This window comes from Chiloscyllium punctatum, chromosome 6 (genome assembly GCF_047496795.1).
Source record: "Chiloscyllium punctatum isolate Juve2018m chromosome 6, sChiPun1.3, whole genome shotgun sequence".
Classification (NCBI taxonomy): domain Eukaryota; kingdom Metazoa; phylum Chordata; class Chondrichthyes; order Orectolobiformes; family Hemiscylliidae; genus Chiloscyllium; species Chiloscyllium punctatum.
The window spans coordinates 7,005,797-7,021,639 of NC_092744.1; the positions used below are offsets into that span (position 1 = coordinate 7,005,797).

At 41.5% G+C, this 15,843-nt stretch overlaps 1 protein-coding gene across 4 annotated transcripts in view; it reads right to left on the reverse strand.

Annotated features, from left to right (window-relative positions):
• The window catches only part of LOC140478694 (procollagen C-endopeptidase enhancer 2-like), a 97,410-nt gene that overhangs the window by 24,625 nt on the left and 56,942 nt on the right, over positions 1–15,843 (reverse strand). For all 4 annotated transcript variants that reach the window (XM_072571996.1, XM_072571994.1, XM_072571995.1 and 1 more), the window contains one exon: positions 2,935–3,190. In XM_072571996.1, the coding sequence (XP_072428097.1) occupies positions 2,935–3,190 (256 nt within the window). The remainder of the gene's footprint in view (positions 1–2,934; positions 3,191–15,843) is intronic.

The following is a 15,843-nucleotide window of genomic DNA, read 5'->3' on the forward strand; positions in this document are numbered from 1 at the left end:
AGCAGATAAACAGGCACATCTGTTGTCATAGATACGACTCCAAGATAGTAATTTGCCCACCAGATGCCAGGGTCAACAATTTCATGGAACAGCTGCAGTGCATTCTGAAGTGGGACAGCAAACAGCCGAAGGTCACAGCCCACTTTGGGACCAGTGACATAGGAAGAAGAAGAAATGAAGTCCTGAAAGCAAACTTTAGGGAGTTACAGAGGTAATTGAAAAACACTGATGTTCAGATATCAATTAGACCGTGTTTAAAATTTGCCTTTTCACCTCAATTTTTGCACAAATCAAGACAATCAAGGTAGTGTTTTAACAAGAAACAAAGTGCTGGAGGTACTCAGTAAGCTTGGCAGCATATATTTTTTTCATTCACCCATGGGACACAGACATCACTGCCCATCGTAGTTGCCCTTGAGAAGGTGATGGTGAGCTTCTTGAACCACTGCAGTCCATATGTTATAGGTAAACCCACAACACCCTCGGGAGGGAATTCCAAGATTCTGACCCAGTGATACTGAGGGAACTGAGACATATTTCCAAGTCAGGATAGTGAGTGGCTTGGAGAGGCACATGCAAGTGGTGGTGTTCCCATGTATTTGCTGCCCTTGCCCTTCTAGATGGAAGTGTGGGTTTGGAAGATGCTATGTAAGGAACTTTGAGGAATTTCTGCAGTCAACCTTGTAGATTGTACACACTGCTGCTACCGAGTGAGAGTGGTTGAGGGAGTGGATGCTTGTGGATGTGGGGCTGCTTTGTCCTGGATGGTGTTAATGGTTACTAATGGATGTGACATTGCATGCTTAGTATTTCAGACATTAAGCACTCCAGGTCAGGAAATTAAAAAGCAGGACTTCAAAAGTAGTAATCTCTCGATTATTCCTGGTGCCATGCAGTAGTGAGATTAAGGATAGAACAAATCAATGTTTGGTCAGAGAGAAGGTGCAGGAGGGACGACTTTGGATTTCTGAAGCGTTAGGACCATTTCTGGGGGAGGTGGGACTTGTACAAGTTGGACAGGTTATATCTGAACAGGATTCAGACCAACAGTCTCATGGGGAGGTTATGTTATTGTGTTTGGATGGATTTAAACTAGATTGGCAGGGGAATAGAATCCTTACAAGCAATTCAGAGGGTAGAGAAGCTGAGATGGAATTATGAGTGAACATGCACGCAAGCGAGTCTGGAAGGCTGAGGGAACATAGACTAGATAATGAAGAGGTGAGTTTAGCAAATCCAAGTATTTGGTGTTCATTTATTTCAGTTGGATCATTGGAAAGGGCATTTTAATTGAACTGAGTAATTGGTCTTGGGATCAGAAGAATAAAATGGAGCAGAGTTCTTCCTGCCATCATTCATCACGTTTGCTGGAACTATAGGTGCAATGTTCACCAAACAAGGAAAAGATTAAGCTCAGCTGTGGTTTCTATTCCCATCCTTCCCTGTTGTTGCATATTTTGACAATATTATACATCAAAACACATCAACAGCAGCAACTTGGGTGAAACATTAAAGAAAGCTCCATAAAGAGAGATGCTAAAGTAACCAATTTATTCATTGTCAGTTTTGTGTGACAGTGCTTTCTGCTCTCAATGTCTACGTAAAAGGGCACTTTAATTTGGGTTGTTCATTAAGTAGGTTCTACTGGTGAGTATCAGAAGAAGTTGTCTGTATTTTGGTCCTCACTCTCTCTCACACATATATATAGTCCACAGCAATTAGTAAAATTAAAGCAGCATTTATAAGACCTCTACACTATAATTGTCTAAAGAAGGTGACAGCCAATTCAGGGTCTTTTTTACATTTTGCCTGACTTCTAATACCATGGAAACTTCATTCAGGGCCAAGAAAATACCTTTGAAAACTAGTCACTATTGTTATGAAGATGCGGGTGTACTTTTAAGAGAGTTAAAAGCAGCAGAACTACCAGACACAGTACCAAGCGTTCTCAATAAAGCAACAACGTAACATTGGGTCGAACAACTCGATTAGTTCGTTGCCTGGAGACAAAAACAAATTCGAATTCGGCCAATCAGTTTAAATTATACCCCAAAGGAAATATCAATTTCCAATCAAGTTTGAATTGAGTATATTGACAATCTTAAAGCCAATGATATAATCCAAAGCTCTGGGGTATAAGACCAGGGGAATATTGAACAGTTGAGAGGAGAACTGCCAAGGCTTAGCATGTAACAGACTGCTTGAAAAAAAATCTCTTAAAAATATGCTTTCAATTAGTAACTTGGAATGCAGAAATTCCTAACAAGGAGAAAAGAAAACACAAGAAGATCTGAAAACAAGAATCTACTGCTGCCTGGTTTTGAGATATAAAGTGTTAATTTTGTAAATCTTAATTGGGAGTTTTATTGGACTAGTATTATAGAAGGGAAGGTAAAAGATAGGTTAGAGAAAGAAATTGTAAATAGTGGTTAGTTAATTATTCGCTGTTATACTTTAAGAAATAAAGTTGTTAATTTTTACTTTACATAGTTCTTGGCACTCAGATTTTTACAGATTACTGCACGGGATAAAGTTTTTCTGTGTTGCTGGTTTTAAATTAAGCAGGAGAGTTTACCCCATGTTGTAACACTATTGCATAATAAGGAAACATAGGCAATTTGTGCACAAACTGTAAGGAGAATTCAGTGATTTGGTTAAATGATAAACATTGGTTAGGATAAACCCCTTGCTCTTCCTCAAATAGTGACATCATGACCTTTAACTTCTAAGCTTTAACATTTCAGCTGAAAGGACTGCACAGAAGAGCTGGACTAGATGGCGTTCTTAAGTCTTAAAAGCCAGGCTTGAAGCAACAACCTTTGCCTCAGAGACGGGTCTGCCACCATTGAGGCAATTTATATTTTATACTGACATTTCTACATTAGCCATGAATTTATAATGCTTATTCTGTCAGCAGGAATGAAATAACCTTACTTCTCTGGTTTGGCCGAGTTGCTGAGTACATAGCAACAAAACCATTTCCTGCAGTGTTGGCATCAGTTACCATCTGTACCATCATCTTGTTGCCAGTTGAAATGATGGCTCCAGGTTTTGATGTACCACAAAACCTGCCCAACCGCTGGCCATTGACGTGTCCATTGTAGACATCAATGTAATCGTATCTGCAGAGTGTGTCCCGTTCCAGATCGAGGAAGCGAAAATTCAGAGCTACCACTCGGCCTTTTGGTACCTGCAGGTAATGACATTAAAACTTGAATCATTGATAGCTGTCACTCAAATACAGTGAGAGGTCATAAGGGTCAACTAGGAAAAAAACATACAAAGAGACAGTGACTCTTAACTGCCCTCCGAAATAACCTCAAGTCATTTAGCAATAACTACTGGCCTTGCCAGTGACACACGAGCAGATAAAAAACTCAAAACTCAAACTCTATTTAGCCCTATTGCCTTGCACTTCCACATTAATACTTTGCTTTGTTTTAAAAGGTACTTTTATTTAAATTCTTTTTAAAAAGATATTAATAATTCTCTTCCCATGATTATAGACTCAAAACTCCTGTGCTGTGACCATCACTTTTCGATTGCTACTTTACTACTGTTTTTCACGACATGCATTTTGAGTTTAAACTTCCCTACCAGGCCTCTTCAGAAATGTGGAACGGACCTACTTTTGGGCTCATTCTTTGTATAGCTGGCTAGTCAGGGGAATCCAAACCAGGTCTCCTGGCTGCTGTATTCAGTTACATTCATTAACACTCTCAAAAGTTTTGGGATATTGAAAAAAACTTTCCAGTCTATGAGTGGATGAGTGAGAATGAGGTCAGTGGTTAGATTGGCAGTGTAGTTGAAGTGGCAGCATATTAGAGTGACTGGGAGATGGTGAATTTGAGTCAGGGGGAGTTGCAGGGATGGAGTAGTCAGACGGGATTATGGAGGGCAGGAGCAGGCTTATGAGGTGGTATGTTGAACTCCCTCAGCACTGCAATGGGTACCCAAAGATCAGGAGCACTGGGTTGAAGCGCAAACAATAAAAATAACAAAAGATTCTTTAAGTAATTAAACAGGGGTATATTGTCTCCCACAGCCAACATATACTTGGTCCATGGACTCCACAGGCCTGTAAAATGAACCCCTGGGCCAGGAATCCAAGAACCACCCATACTACAATTGCATGGAACTGCTACATCCAAACACCACCACCCAAGGAGACCAATGGAAAATGGAAGTAGTCCTGGGTAGAGAGCCCTCCACTGGGAATCTCCACTGCCTGATGGTAGGAACACTACTCCTATTATTTTAGTCAAGGTGTTGGGACATGTTATGACACATTCCTGGAGAGGTTGGGATTTGAACGTGGGCCTCCTGGCCCACAGGCAAAGACACTGCCATTGCAAAAGACCCTTGGAATGCTGCTCTTGAGATGTGATAACAGGTTAATTAGAAAATAACTCTGGAGAAGGTGGGACCTGAACCAAGGTCTTGCCGACTCTCAATCGACTCCAAACCTGTTCTGTTTGGCCCTTAAGACTGACAAAAACTGGATTTTATCTATCTGACATTTCCTGAGTAACTATCCAGGTAAATGAATCAGAACCTTCCAAAGTTACAAAATCTATATCTGAGTTTAATCGGAGGTATCTGAATGCAGGGTAATTCCCCACTGGAAGTTTAAGCCACCCAGATAATTCCCACGTGTCACTATGCCAGGACTTCCAAATGTCCTGACTCATACCTCTGGGGATATGTCCGGTCTCTATTTAAACTATTTAAAGATCAGGATATCTGGGCTGTTGTGGTTCTTTATTTCCTTTGCTTGTCGTGTTGATCTTGGATTCGACCTTCTAGTTACTGACACACCAATACGTAAAAACATATTTCTTATTTGCCTTCTAAAAACTCTTCATAGTCATGACAACCTTCGCTGTGACCTCCTGTCAGCTCTCTCTCCTCTAATGAGGCAATCCAAGGTTCTTTTAAACCTCACAATCAAGTTGATGTAATTTTAATAAGTGTTTTATTGGAACAGTATATTGTTAGAGTTGGAGGCAGGTAATAAGCAGTTAAGAGAAAGGCCGGCTTAGAGTTGTGAATAGTTGTTCTTTAATGTTCACTTTTAGAGTTAATGAATAAATTGATATTACTTTCTTCAAATACTGGAATTTGGGACTTCTGTCACTCATATTTTAACAGATTACAAGGCAAGGTGAGCTTTTCTGGGTGTTTAGTTTAATTAACAGATGGATGTAACACGAGCAATGTTCACATCACACAAGTCCCAGTCAATGACTATTCCAAAAAGAGATAACCCAACCACCTCCCCTTCAAAAGCAGTAGCATTCCCACTGCTGAATCACTATTGGGAATTCTCCTTTCAGGGAGGATATCACATTGAGCAAAAACTGAACTGATTATGACATTTAAAAATTCAAGTACAGGAGCAGGTCAGAGTCTGGGAATTCTGTGGTGCATAACTCACCATCTGACATCAGAAAGCCTGTCTATCACTTACAAGTCAGGAATTTAATAGAATACTCTCTACATGCCTGGATGAGTGCAGTTCTAACTCTCAACAAATTTATCATCATCCAGGACAAGGCACACACCTGACAGCACCCCATCCACCACTTAAACACTTACTCTTTCCACAAGCAGCACACAGTGGCAGCAGTGTGTGCAATGCAGCAAGTCACCAAGTCCAGTTTGGCAGTTCTTTCCAAAATCCACAATCTCTACCACTTAGAAGAACAAGGGCAGCAGTTGTATTGGAACAGTGCCACTACAAATTCTCCTGTAAGTCACACACCATGCTGAGCTCAGTAGTTAATAACCTACTGGGTCAACATTCTGGAAATCCCTTCATTCTCAGCACTGTGGGTGTCAATACAGTCATTCAAGAGTGGCACACCACAGCCTTTTCAAGGGCAACTAGGTATGGGTAATAAATATTTCCTTTGCCAGCAATACTCACAACCCATTAGTGAATTAAAGCAAAAGCAGAGAGAAAAGCTTATACTGTTAACTGGGAAACAGTATTGGGTAATAACTGGGAGAGAAGCTTGCTGCAGGCCAACACCTTTACAGAAACATATCATTAAACAGCAGGACTTGGACAACCACATCTACAGTTACCCAGTGGTCCAATGTGACCTGTACAGAAAAGTACTTCAGGCAATAAAGACAGAAGTACCATTGTACAAAACAGTACTTCTGTTGTACCTTCTGGTAGTTACATTACAACACTGACTATGGTTTTAATTGGCTGTAAAGCTTTTTGGGATGTCTTGAGGTCTTGAAAGATACTTTTTTAAATGAATCTTTTTTAAAAGCAGCTTCAAGTAGACTTCCATGTGGGAGCTTTTACAATGAACATTTGTGGGCTATTTTACTATGTGAGGGGCCATAGCCAAGCTTATTCTGTCCTCTCCCAATATTTATGAGCAGACAGTTCTTGATGCAAATGGGAAAAGGACTACATTTTCTCCTTTTTAATACAGAGGAACTGATTCCAATTATAGCATTCCCACCATCACCACTTCAGCACAATGGATTCACCACAATCGGACCTTTTGGTCAGCACAGCTGAGTTATTCATTGCATAAACTCTTTGAAACATTCAGGGAACAAATAAGGAATTCCTAAGTTCTGATTAAAAAGTGGTGCTCATAGAACATAAATGAGTGACAATATTGAAGACAGAGGGAGAATTATAAGGTTTGACATTAGGAGGAAATTGAATTAAGCCCTCTCTCTTTAAATTTCTCCATTACCTCTTGCAAGCAGCTCTTTGAAACTGATTAAATGCATTCCTCCATTAAGATCTAAATGCCGGGACCACCATCAGTGTCCATATTCAGTAACTTAAGCAGTCCTATATTTACAGCTGACTACTGCACGGTCACTTCGTAAAGCAGGTTTTAAACTTCTCATTCTTGTTTTTAAGTTCCTCCTTGGTCTCAACCATCTTAACCATCCAAGGTACCGAATACTCAATTCTTGAGCATCTCTGATTTTAAAATCACTCTTGCCACTGGTGGCTATGTTTCATAGAAACATGGAAGATCAGGGCAGGGGCCATTCGGCCCTTCAGGCCTGAACTACCATTCATCACAATCATGGCTGATCATCCAACTCAATAGCCTAATTCTGCTTTCTCCCCATAACCTTTAACCTCATTTGCCCCAAGTGCTCTATCTAGCTGCCTCTTGAATACATTCAATGTTTTGACATTAATTACTTCCTGTGGTAATGAATTCCACAGGCTCACCACTGTTTGGATGAAGAAATGTCTCATCTCTGTCCTAAATGGTCCACCCCAAATCCTCAGACTGTGACCCCTGGTTCTGGACACACCCACCATCTGGAATATCCTCCCTGCATCTACCCTGTCAGGTCCTGTTAGAATTTTATACGTCTCTGAGATCCCCCCTCATTTGTCTGAACTTCAGCGAAACAATCCTAACCCAGTCCTAACCTTGACCGTTACAAGTTAGCCAGCAAAGACCTAAAGAGAGAGCTAAGAAGAGCCAGGAGCGGACATGAGAAATCGTTGGCAGGTAGGATAAAGGAAAACCCTAAAGCCTTCTACAGGTGTATCAAGAATAAAAGAATGACTAGAGTAAGATTAGGGCCAATCAAGGACAGTAGTGGGAAGTTGTGGGTGGAGTTCAATGAGATAGGGGAAGTGCTAAATGAATTTTTTTTGTCAGTATTCACACTGGAAAAAGACAATGTTTTAGAGGAGAATACTGAGATTCAGGCTAGACTAGACAGGATTGAGGTTCACAAGGAGGTGGTGTTAGCAATTCTGGGAAGTGTGAGAATAGATAAGTCCCCTATGATGGATGCTAGGATTGTCTAGGAATTCAGGGAGGAGGTTGCAGAGCATTTGGCTTTGATCTTTAAATTGTCTTTGACTACAGGAATAGTGCCAGAAGACTCAAGGAAAGCAAATGTTGTCCTCTTGTTCAAGGTGAGTAGAGATAACCCTGGTAATTATAAATCAATGAGTCTTCGGTTGTGGTAAAGTGTTCGAAAAGGTTATAAGAGATAGGAAATTATCATCATTTGGAGAGAAATATGTTGATTAGGGATAGTCAACAAAGTTTTGTGAAGGGTAGGTCATGCCTCACAAACCTTACTGAGGTCTTTGAGATGGTGACCAAACAGATGGATGAGGATAAAGCATGATTTGGTACATATGGATTTCAATAAGGCGTTTTGATAAGGTTCTCCACGGTAGATTATTGCATGAAATACTGAAACATGGGACTGAGTGAGATTTAGTGGTTTGGATCAGAAATTGGCGAGCTGAAAGAAGACAGAGGGTGGTGGTTGATGGGAAATGTTCATCTTGGAGTTCAGTTACTAGTGGTGTACTGCAAGGATCTATTTTGGGGCCACTGCTATTTATCATTTTTATAAATAACCTAGATGAGGGCATAGAAGGATGGGTTAGTAAATTTGCTGATCAAAGTTTGGGAGAAGATTTGTAGCTCGGGTGCTCGTTGTTGTGGTTCTGTTCGCCGAGCTGGGAATTTGTCTTGCAAACGTTTCGTCCCCTGTCTAGGTGACATCCTCAGTGCTTGGGAGCCTCCTGTGAAGCGCTTCACAGGAGGCTCCCAAGCACTGAGGATGTCACCTAGACAGGGGACGAAATGTTTGCAAGACAAATTCCCAGCTCGGCGAACAGAACCACAACAAATTTGCTGATGACCACAAGACCGATGGGGTTGTGGATAGTGCGGAAGGATGTTGCAGGTGACAGAGAGACATAGATAAGCTGAGAGGTGGCAAATGGAGTTTAATGCAGAAAAGTGTGAGGTGATTCACTTTGGAAGGAGTAATGGAATACAGTGTACTGGGCTAATGGTAAGATTCTTGGTAGTGTGGATGAGCAGAGAGATCTCAGTGTCCATTTACGTTGATCCCTGAAAGTTGCCACCCAGGTTGATAGGGTTGTTAAGAAGGCATACGGTGTGTTAGCTTTTTATTGGTAGAGGGATTGAGTTTCGGAACCACAAGGTTATGCTGCAGCTGTACAAAACTCCGGTGCAGCAGCACTTGGAGTATTGCGTGCAGTTCTGGTCACCAGAACCAGTTCTGGTCATTATAGGAGGGATGTGGAAGCTTTGAAAAAGGTTCGGAGGATATTTACTAGAGTGTTGCCTGGTGTGGAGGCATGGTCTTATGAGAAAAGGCTGAGGGACTTGAGGCTGTTTTCGTTAGAGAGGAGAAGGTTGAAAAGTGACTTAATTCTGACATATAAGATAATCAGAGGGTTAGATAGGGTGGACAGTGAGAGCCTTTTTGAGAGCTAGCATGAGGGGACATAGCTTTAAATTGAGTGGTGATAGATATAGGACAGATGTCAGAGGTAGTTTCTTTACTCAAAGTTGTAGGGTTGTGGAATGCGCTGCCTGCAACAGTAGTAGACTCACCAACTTTAAGGGCATTTAACTGGCCATTGGATAAATATATGGATGAAAATGGAATAGTGTAGGTTAGATAGGCTTCAGACTGGTTTCACAGGTAGCATAACATCAAGGGCCAAAGGGCTGTACTGCGCTGTAACGTTCTATGTTCTAGTTGATCTTTCCTCAGTCCTGCCATCCCTGGAATCAGCCTGGTAAACCTTTGCTGCACTCCCTTGACAGCAAGTGTATCCCTCCTCAGAAAAGGAGGCTAAAATTGCATGCAATATTCTAGGTGTGACCTCACCCAGGCCCTGTGTCATTGCAATGACACATCCCTGCTCCTGTACTCAAAACCTCTCACAATGAAGGCCAACATCCCATTTGTCTTTTTTACCACCTGCTGCACCTGCATGCTTATCTTCAGGGACTGGTGCACAAGGACACCCAGGTCCCACTGCACACTCCCCTCTCCCAACTTACAGCCATTCAGGTTGGAATGTGCCTTCTTATTTTTGCTTCTTAAGTGAACAACCTCATATTTATACCAAATTATACTGCATCTGCCATTGATTTGCCCACTCACCCAACCTGTCCAGAGCATGCTGAAGGATCTCTGCATCCTCTTCACAGTTGACTACCCACCCCCCCCCACCACCACACCACCCCAACCCAACTTGGTATCATCTGCAAACTTTGAGATGTAACATTTTGTTCGTTCATCCAAATCATTAATGTATATTATGAATAGCTGGGGTCTCAGCACTGATCCCTGTGGCACCCCACTAGTTACTGCTGGCCAATTTGAAAAGGACCCATTAATTCCTACTCTTTGTTTCTCTCTGCCAACCAGTTTTCTATCTACCTCAAAATACTTCCCCAAATCACACATGCTTTAATCTTGCACAATATTCTCTAATGCGGGACTCTGTCAAATGCTTTCTGAATGTCAAATATACCACATTGACTGACTGGCTCCCCCTTGTCAACTCTACTCGTTACATCTTCGTAGAATTCCAACAAATTTATTAAGCATGATATCCCCTGCAACAATCCATGCTGACTCTGTCTGATCCTGTCACTGTTTTCTAAATGCTCCACTATAAAAGTCCTTGATAATAGATTTCAGAACTTTCCTCACTACTGAGATTAGACTTACTAGGCTGTAGTTCCCTGGTTTCTTTCAACCTCCGTTTTTGAATACAGGAGTGACATTAGCTACTTTCCAATTTGCAGAGACTGTACCAGAGTCTATAGAATCCTGGAAGGTGACCACCAATGTATCTATTATTTTTGGAACCACTTCCTTAAGTACTCTAGGATGTAGATTATCAGGCCCTGGGGATTCATCAGCCTTCAATCCCCTCAATTTTCCCATTTCTCAACTAATATTGAACCTCAGTTGGTGAGGCACTAAGTTCCAAAATTATTTCCATCAAATCTCCACCTTTCTCCCTTGCATTCCTCTTTTAAGATGCCTCTTAACACCTCTTTGACCATTTGACCTTTTGGAGATTTGACTTAATATCACCTTACATAGCCTGGTGTGACATACTTTGTTTTATAATGCTCCTGTGTGGCACCTTGGGTCATATTAACACAGTAAAAGGTGCTACATAAATAAGTTGCCGATATTGCATCCAGTTTCTTAGATCATCTTAATTGCTTAAGCATAATTTTGTAAAATTCTGATATTCTTCAATTCTATAATTTTTTAAAGGGGTTTTTATTCAAAACAACAAATGCTGATAGAATCAAGGAATAAAAAGGAGAAAAATTTGCTTTTGGGGAATTTTTTTTGCTTAGATTATTGAAGTTCTGTAAAGATCATCAGTGAGTTATTAAAGAAATATTGCATGGGCAAGGAACCAGAGGAGTGTGGGTGTCCTTGGAACTAAACTTCAACATGAGTCATTGCTTGAGAAAAAATGTTGGAGAGCAGCAAGTCTATTTGCTAACTTCCTTCATGGAAAAGAAAATACCATATCTAACACGTAATGGTGAAAACAGAATGAAAAATTGCACTGAAATATTGACACTGTCACAAAGTATTTGGTTGTATGTTTAAGCCTATAGTTCTCCATAGCTGTAATTTCCTGTGGATATCTGGAATCTTAGATCTTCCCCATTTGCCACACATATTTTCAAGTGACATTCATTCTACACTTTGGCTGATATTTGATGCTATTTGCAAAGACTCCAAGCTAGTGAAAAATAACACCTGAACACTAACAAAAAAGAAAATCCCCTGAATGTGAGAATCTCCTTTAAACAGAAAAAATCTTGGAAATACACAGCACATTACCATTAGAAGGTAAAAGTTGTGTTCTGTGCTATATTTTTATTCACTCTTGGGACTTGGATGTCACTTGCTGGATCAGCATTTATTGCCTGTCCCTAGTTGCCCTTGAGAAGGTGGTGGTGAGCTGCCCTTTAGAACTGCTGCAGTCAGTGTGCTGCAAGTAAACCCACAATGCCCTTAGGGAGGGAATTCCACGATTTTGACCCAGTGACACAGTGAGGGAACGGCGATATACTTCCAAATTAGGATGGTGAGTGCTTAGAGGGGATCTTGCAGTGTGTGGTGTTCCCAAGAATCTGCTGTCATTGCCCTTCTAGTTGGAAGTAGTTGTGGGTTAGGAAGGTGCTGTCTAAGACTCTTTGGTGAATTTCTGCAGTGTGCACTGAGCACCAGTGGTGAAGGGAGTGGATGGTCATGGATGTGGTGCCAATCATAAAGGCTGCATTGTCCTGGATGGTGTCAAACTTAAGTATTGTTGGAGCTGCACTCAAACAGGCAAATGGGGAGTGTGCAGCTTTTAGATGATGGATAGGCCTTTCGTTTTTTGGGGAGGGAGGCCTTCAGGAAGTGAGTTAATTGCTTCTCTATTCCTAGTCTCTGACCTGCTTTTATAGCCTGGACTTGTGTTTGCAGGGTGAGTCCAATTGAGTTTCTGATCAATGGTAATCCCCAGATATTTGATAGTGGGGGGATTTGGTTATAGTAACACAATCGAATGTCAAGGGGCAGTGTCTAGATTGTATCTTATTGAGTTGGTCATTGCCTTGCATTTGTGTAGTGTGCAAGTTGCTTGTCACTTGTCAGCCATATATGGATATTGTCCAGATCTTGTTACATTTGAACATGGACTGCTTTGTTATCTGAGGAAACATGAATGATGCTGAACATTGTACAATCATCGGCAAACATCCCCCCTTCTGACCTTATGAGGGAGGAAAGGTCATTGATGAAGCAACAAAGATGTCTGGGCGTAAGACACTACCCTGAGGAACTCCTGCAGCAATGTCCTGGAGCTGAGATGAGTGACCTCTAACAACTACAACCATCTTCTTTTATTCCAGTTATGACTCCAACCAGCAGAGGATTTGTCCTGATGCCCACCGATTCCAGTTTTACTGCAGCTCCTTAATGCCACTCGGTCTAATATAGATTTAATGTCAAGGGCTGTCAGTCCACTTCACCTCTGAAATTCAGCTGTTGTCTGTCTTTGAACCAAGGTCAGGAGCTGAGTGGCCCTGGCAGAACCCAAACTAGGTAACAGTCAGCAGGTTATTGCTGAGCAGTTGCTGCTTGATAGCCTTGTTGATGACAACTTCCATCATTTTACTGATGATTGAGAGTAGATGGATGGGACAGTAATTGACTCTGAGCAGGAGGTTTCCTTGCCCATATTTAATCTGAAGCCAAGAGATTTCATGGAATTCTGACTGAAATTTGAAGACTCCCAGGTCAACTGCTTTCTGACTATGGCACCGCTTCTGCTAGGTCTTTCCTTGCTGGTCAGACAGGAGGCTTTCAGGGATGGTGGTGGTGGTGTCTTGGACATTGTGTGTAAGGCATGACTCTGTCAGTATGACTGTCAGGTTGTTGCTTGACAAGTCTATAAGACAGCTCACCCAATTTTGGCACTAGTTCTGAGATAATAGTAAGGAGTAGTTTGCCGGGCTGACAGGGCTGTTTCTACCATTGTCTTTTCTAGTACCTAAGTCAATGCCAGGTGATCTGTCCTGTTTCATTTCATTTAATTTCAATGTTTCTTTTCACCCCCATAATTGTCATCAGTAGATTCTTAATTCCAGATTTTTAAAAAGTGACTTCAAATTCCATCACGTGCCGTGTGGCAATCAAACCCAGGTCTTCAGGACATTAGCTGAGTTTCTGGACGAATATTCCGGCGATAATACCACAAGGCCATTCCTGTCTACAGGAATAATGCCAGAAGACTGGAGGATACCTAATGTTGTCCCCTTGTTCAAGAAGGGGAGTAAAGACAACCGTGGTAATTATAGACCAGTGAGCCTTACTTCTATTGTGGGTAAAGTGTTGGAAAAGGTTATAAGACAGGGAATTTATTATCATCTAGAGAGGAATAAGTTCATTAAGGACAGGACAGTCAACATAGTTTTGTGAAGGTCGTGCCTCACAAACCTTATTGAGTTCTTTGAGAAGGTGATGAAACAGATGGATGAGGATAAAGCAGTTGATGTGGTATATATGGATTTTAGTAAGGTGTTTTGATAAGGTTCTCCACGGTAGGCTATTGCACAAAATATGGAGGCATGGGATTGAGCGAGATTTAGCGGTTTGGATCAGAAATTGGCTAGCTGAAAGAAAACAGAGTGATGGTTGATGGGAAATATTCATCCTGGAATTCAGTTACTAGTGGTGTACTGCAAGGATCTGTTTTGGGGCCACTGCTGTTTGTCATTTTTACAATGACCAAAATGAGGGCATAGAGGATGGATTAGTAAATTTGCAGATGACACTAAAGTCGGTGGAGTAGTGGACAGTTTGGAAGAATGTTTGGACAGTTTGGTTGCATGGGGACTTGGATAAACTGCAGAATTGGGCTGAGAGGTGGCAAATGAAATTCAATGCAGCTAAATGTGAGGTGATGCGCTTTGGGAAGAATGACAAGAAGGCAGAGTACTGGATCAATGGAATGATTCTCGGTAGTGTGGATGAGCAGAGAGATCTGTGTCCATTTACATAGATCCCTGAAAGTTGCCATCCAGGTTGATAGCGTTAAGGAGACTTACAGTGTGTTAGCTTTTATTGGTAAGGGGATTGAGTTTTGGAGCCACAAAGTCTTGCTGCAGCTGTACAAAACCCTGGTGCAGCCACACTTGGAGTATTGTGTACAGTTCTGGTCACCATGTTATGGGAAGGATGTGGAAGCTTTGGAAAGGGTTCAGAGGAGATTTACTAAGATGTTGTCTGGTGTAGAGGGAAGGTCTTATGGAGAAAGTCTGAGGGACTTGAGGCTGTTTTTGTTAGAGAGAAGAAGAATTGAGAGGTGATTTAATTGAGACATAAGATAATCAGAGGTTTAGATAGGATGGACAGTGAGAGCCTTTTTCCTTGGATGGTGATGGCTAGCACGAGGGGACATAGCTTTAAATTGAGGGGTGACAGATATAGGATTTATGTCAGAGCTAGTTTCTTTACTAATAGGGGTGTGGAACGCACTGCCTACAACAGTAGGAGACTCGCCAACTTTAAGTGCATTTAAATGGTCATTGGATAAACATATGGATAAAAATGGAATAGTGTAGGTTAGATGGGCTTCAGATTGGTTGCACACGTCGGTGCAACATCAAAGGCCGAAGCACCTGTACGCTCTGTAATGTTCTATGTTCTTTCACCACCCCTAGGTGTGATATTAACCTATCTTCCTGATTAAATGACATCCCAAAGCTTGAACTCTTTGCTTTCTGATGATTATCATTCATTCTACTTTATATTTCCAGAAATTTCTAGTTTTGTATGACCCAGAACCACTTTGTAGCAGAGAGTACATTCAAAATAAAGTACACTCAAATATACTTTGAACCACTTGTACAATGCTACTTTGGCTCTAGGAATATGTCACTTATGGTTTTGGAGCACTGGTGCCTTTTTGCTGTGACCTGTACCACAGTTCCTGGCTGAAACAGATGGCGACATTTGTTTTCTAAACTCTGACCTCAGCTCTTTGAACTCATGCAAACTGGACAGAATAGCAAAGACAGAAATGACTGGAAATACTCAACAGACTAGGCAGCATCTGTGTGGTGAAACTGAAGCTGGCCATCGACATTTCAGACCTAAGACCTTGCCACAAGAATGGAAACCAGATTGTTTTATATTAAGCAGTGTGACCAAAGGCAGGAGGACAGTGCTTGTCATGACCCCAGTGTAAAAGTGTTTACCAAGAATGACAACCACTGGTACACGGAGTGGGTAAATTTTCCACTTCAACTCTGCTGACAAGTAGGTGCTGAATAAATGTCTGATAATTGTTCAGAGGGAGAGAAGGTTAGTGGGAAAACACTGCAGGCCACTTTTGCATACCTCCTAGCTGATCAAAAGCGGCTTTGGCAGAGAACAGGAACAGGCCTCCTGCCCACTCTTTTGGCTTGGAATGGTACATGGTGTGGAAGAACCTATAAAGGGAGAAAATTAAATGTT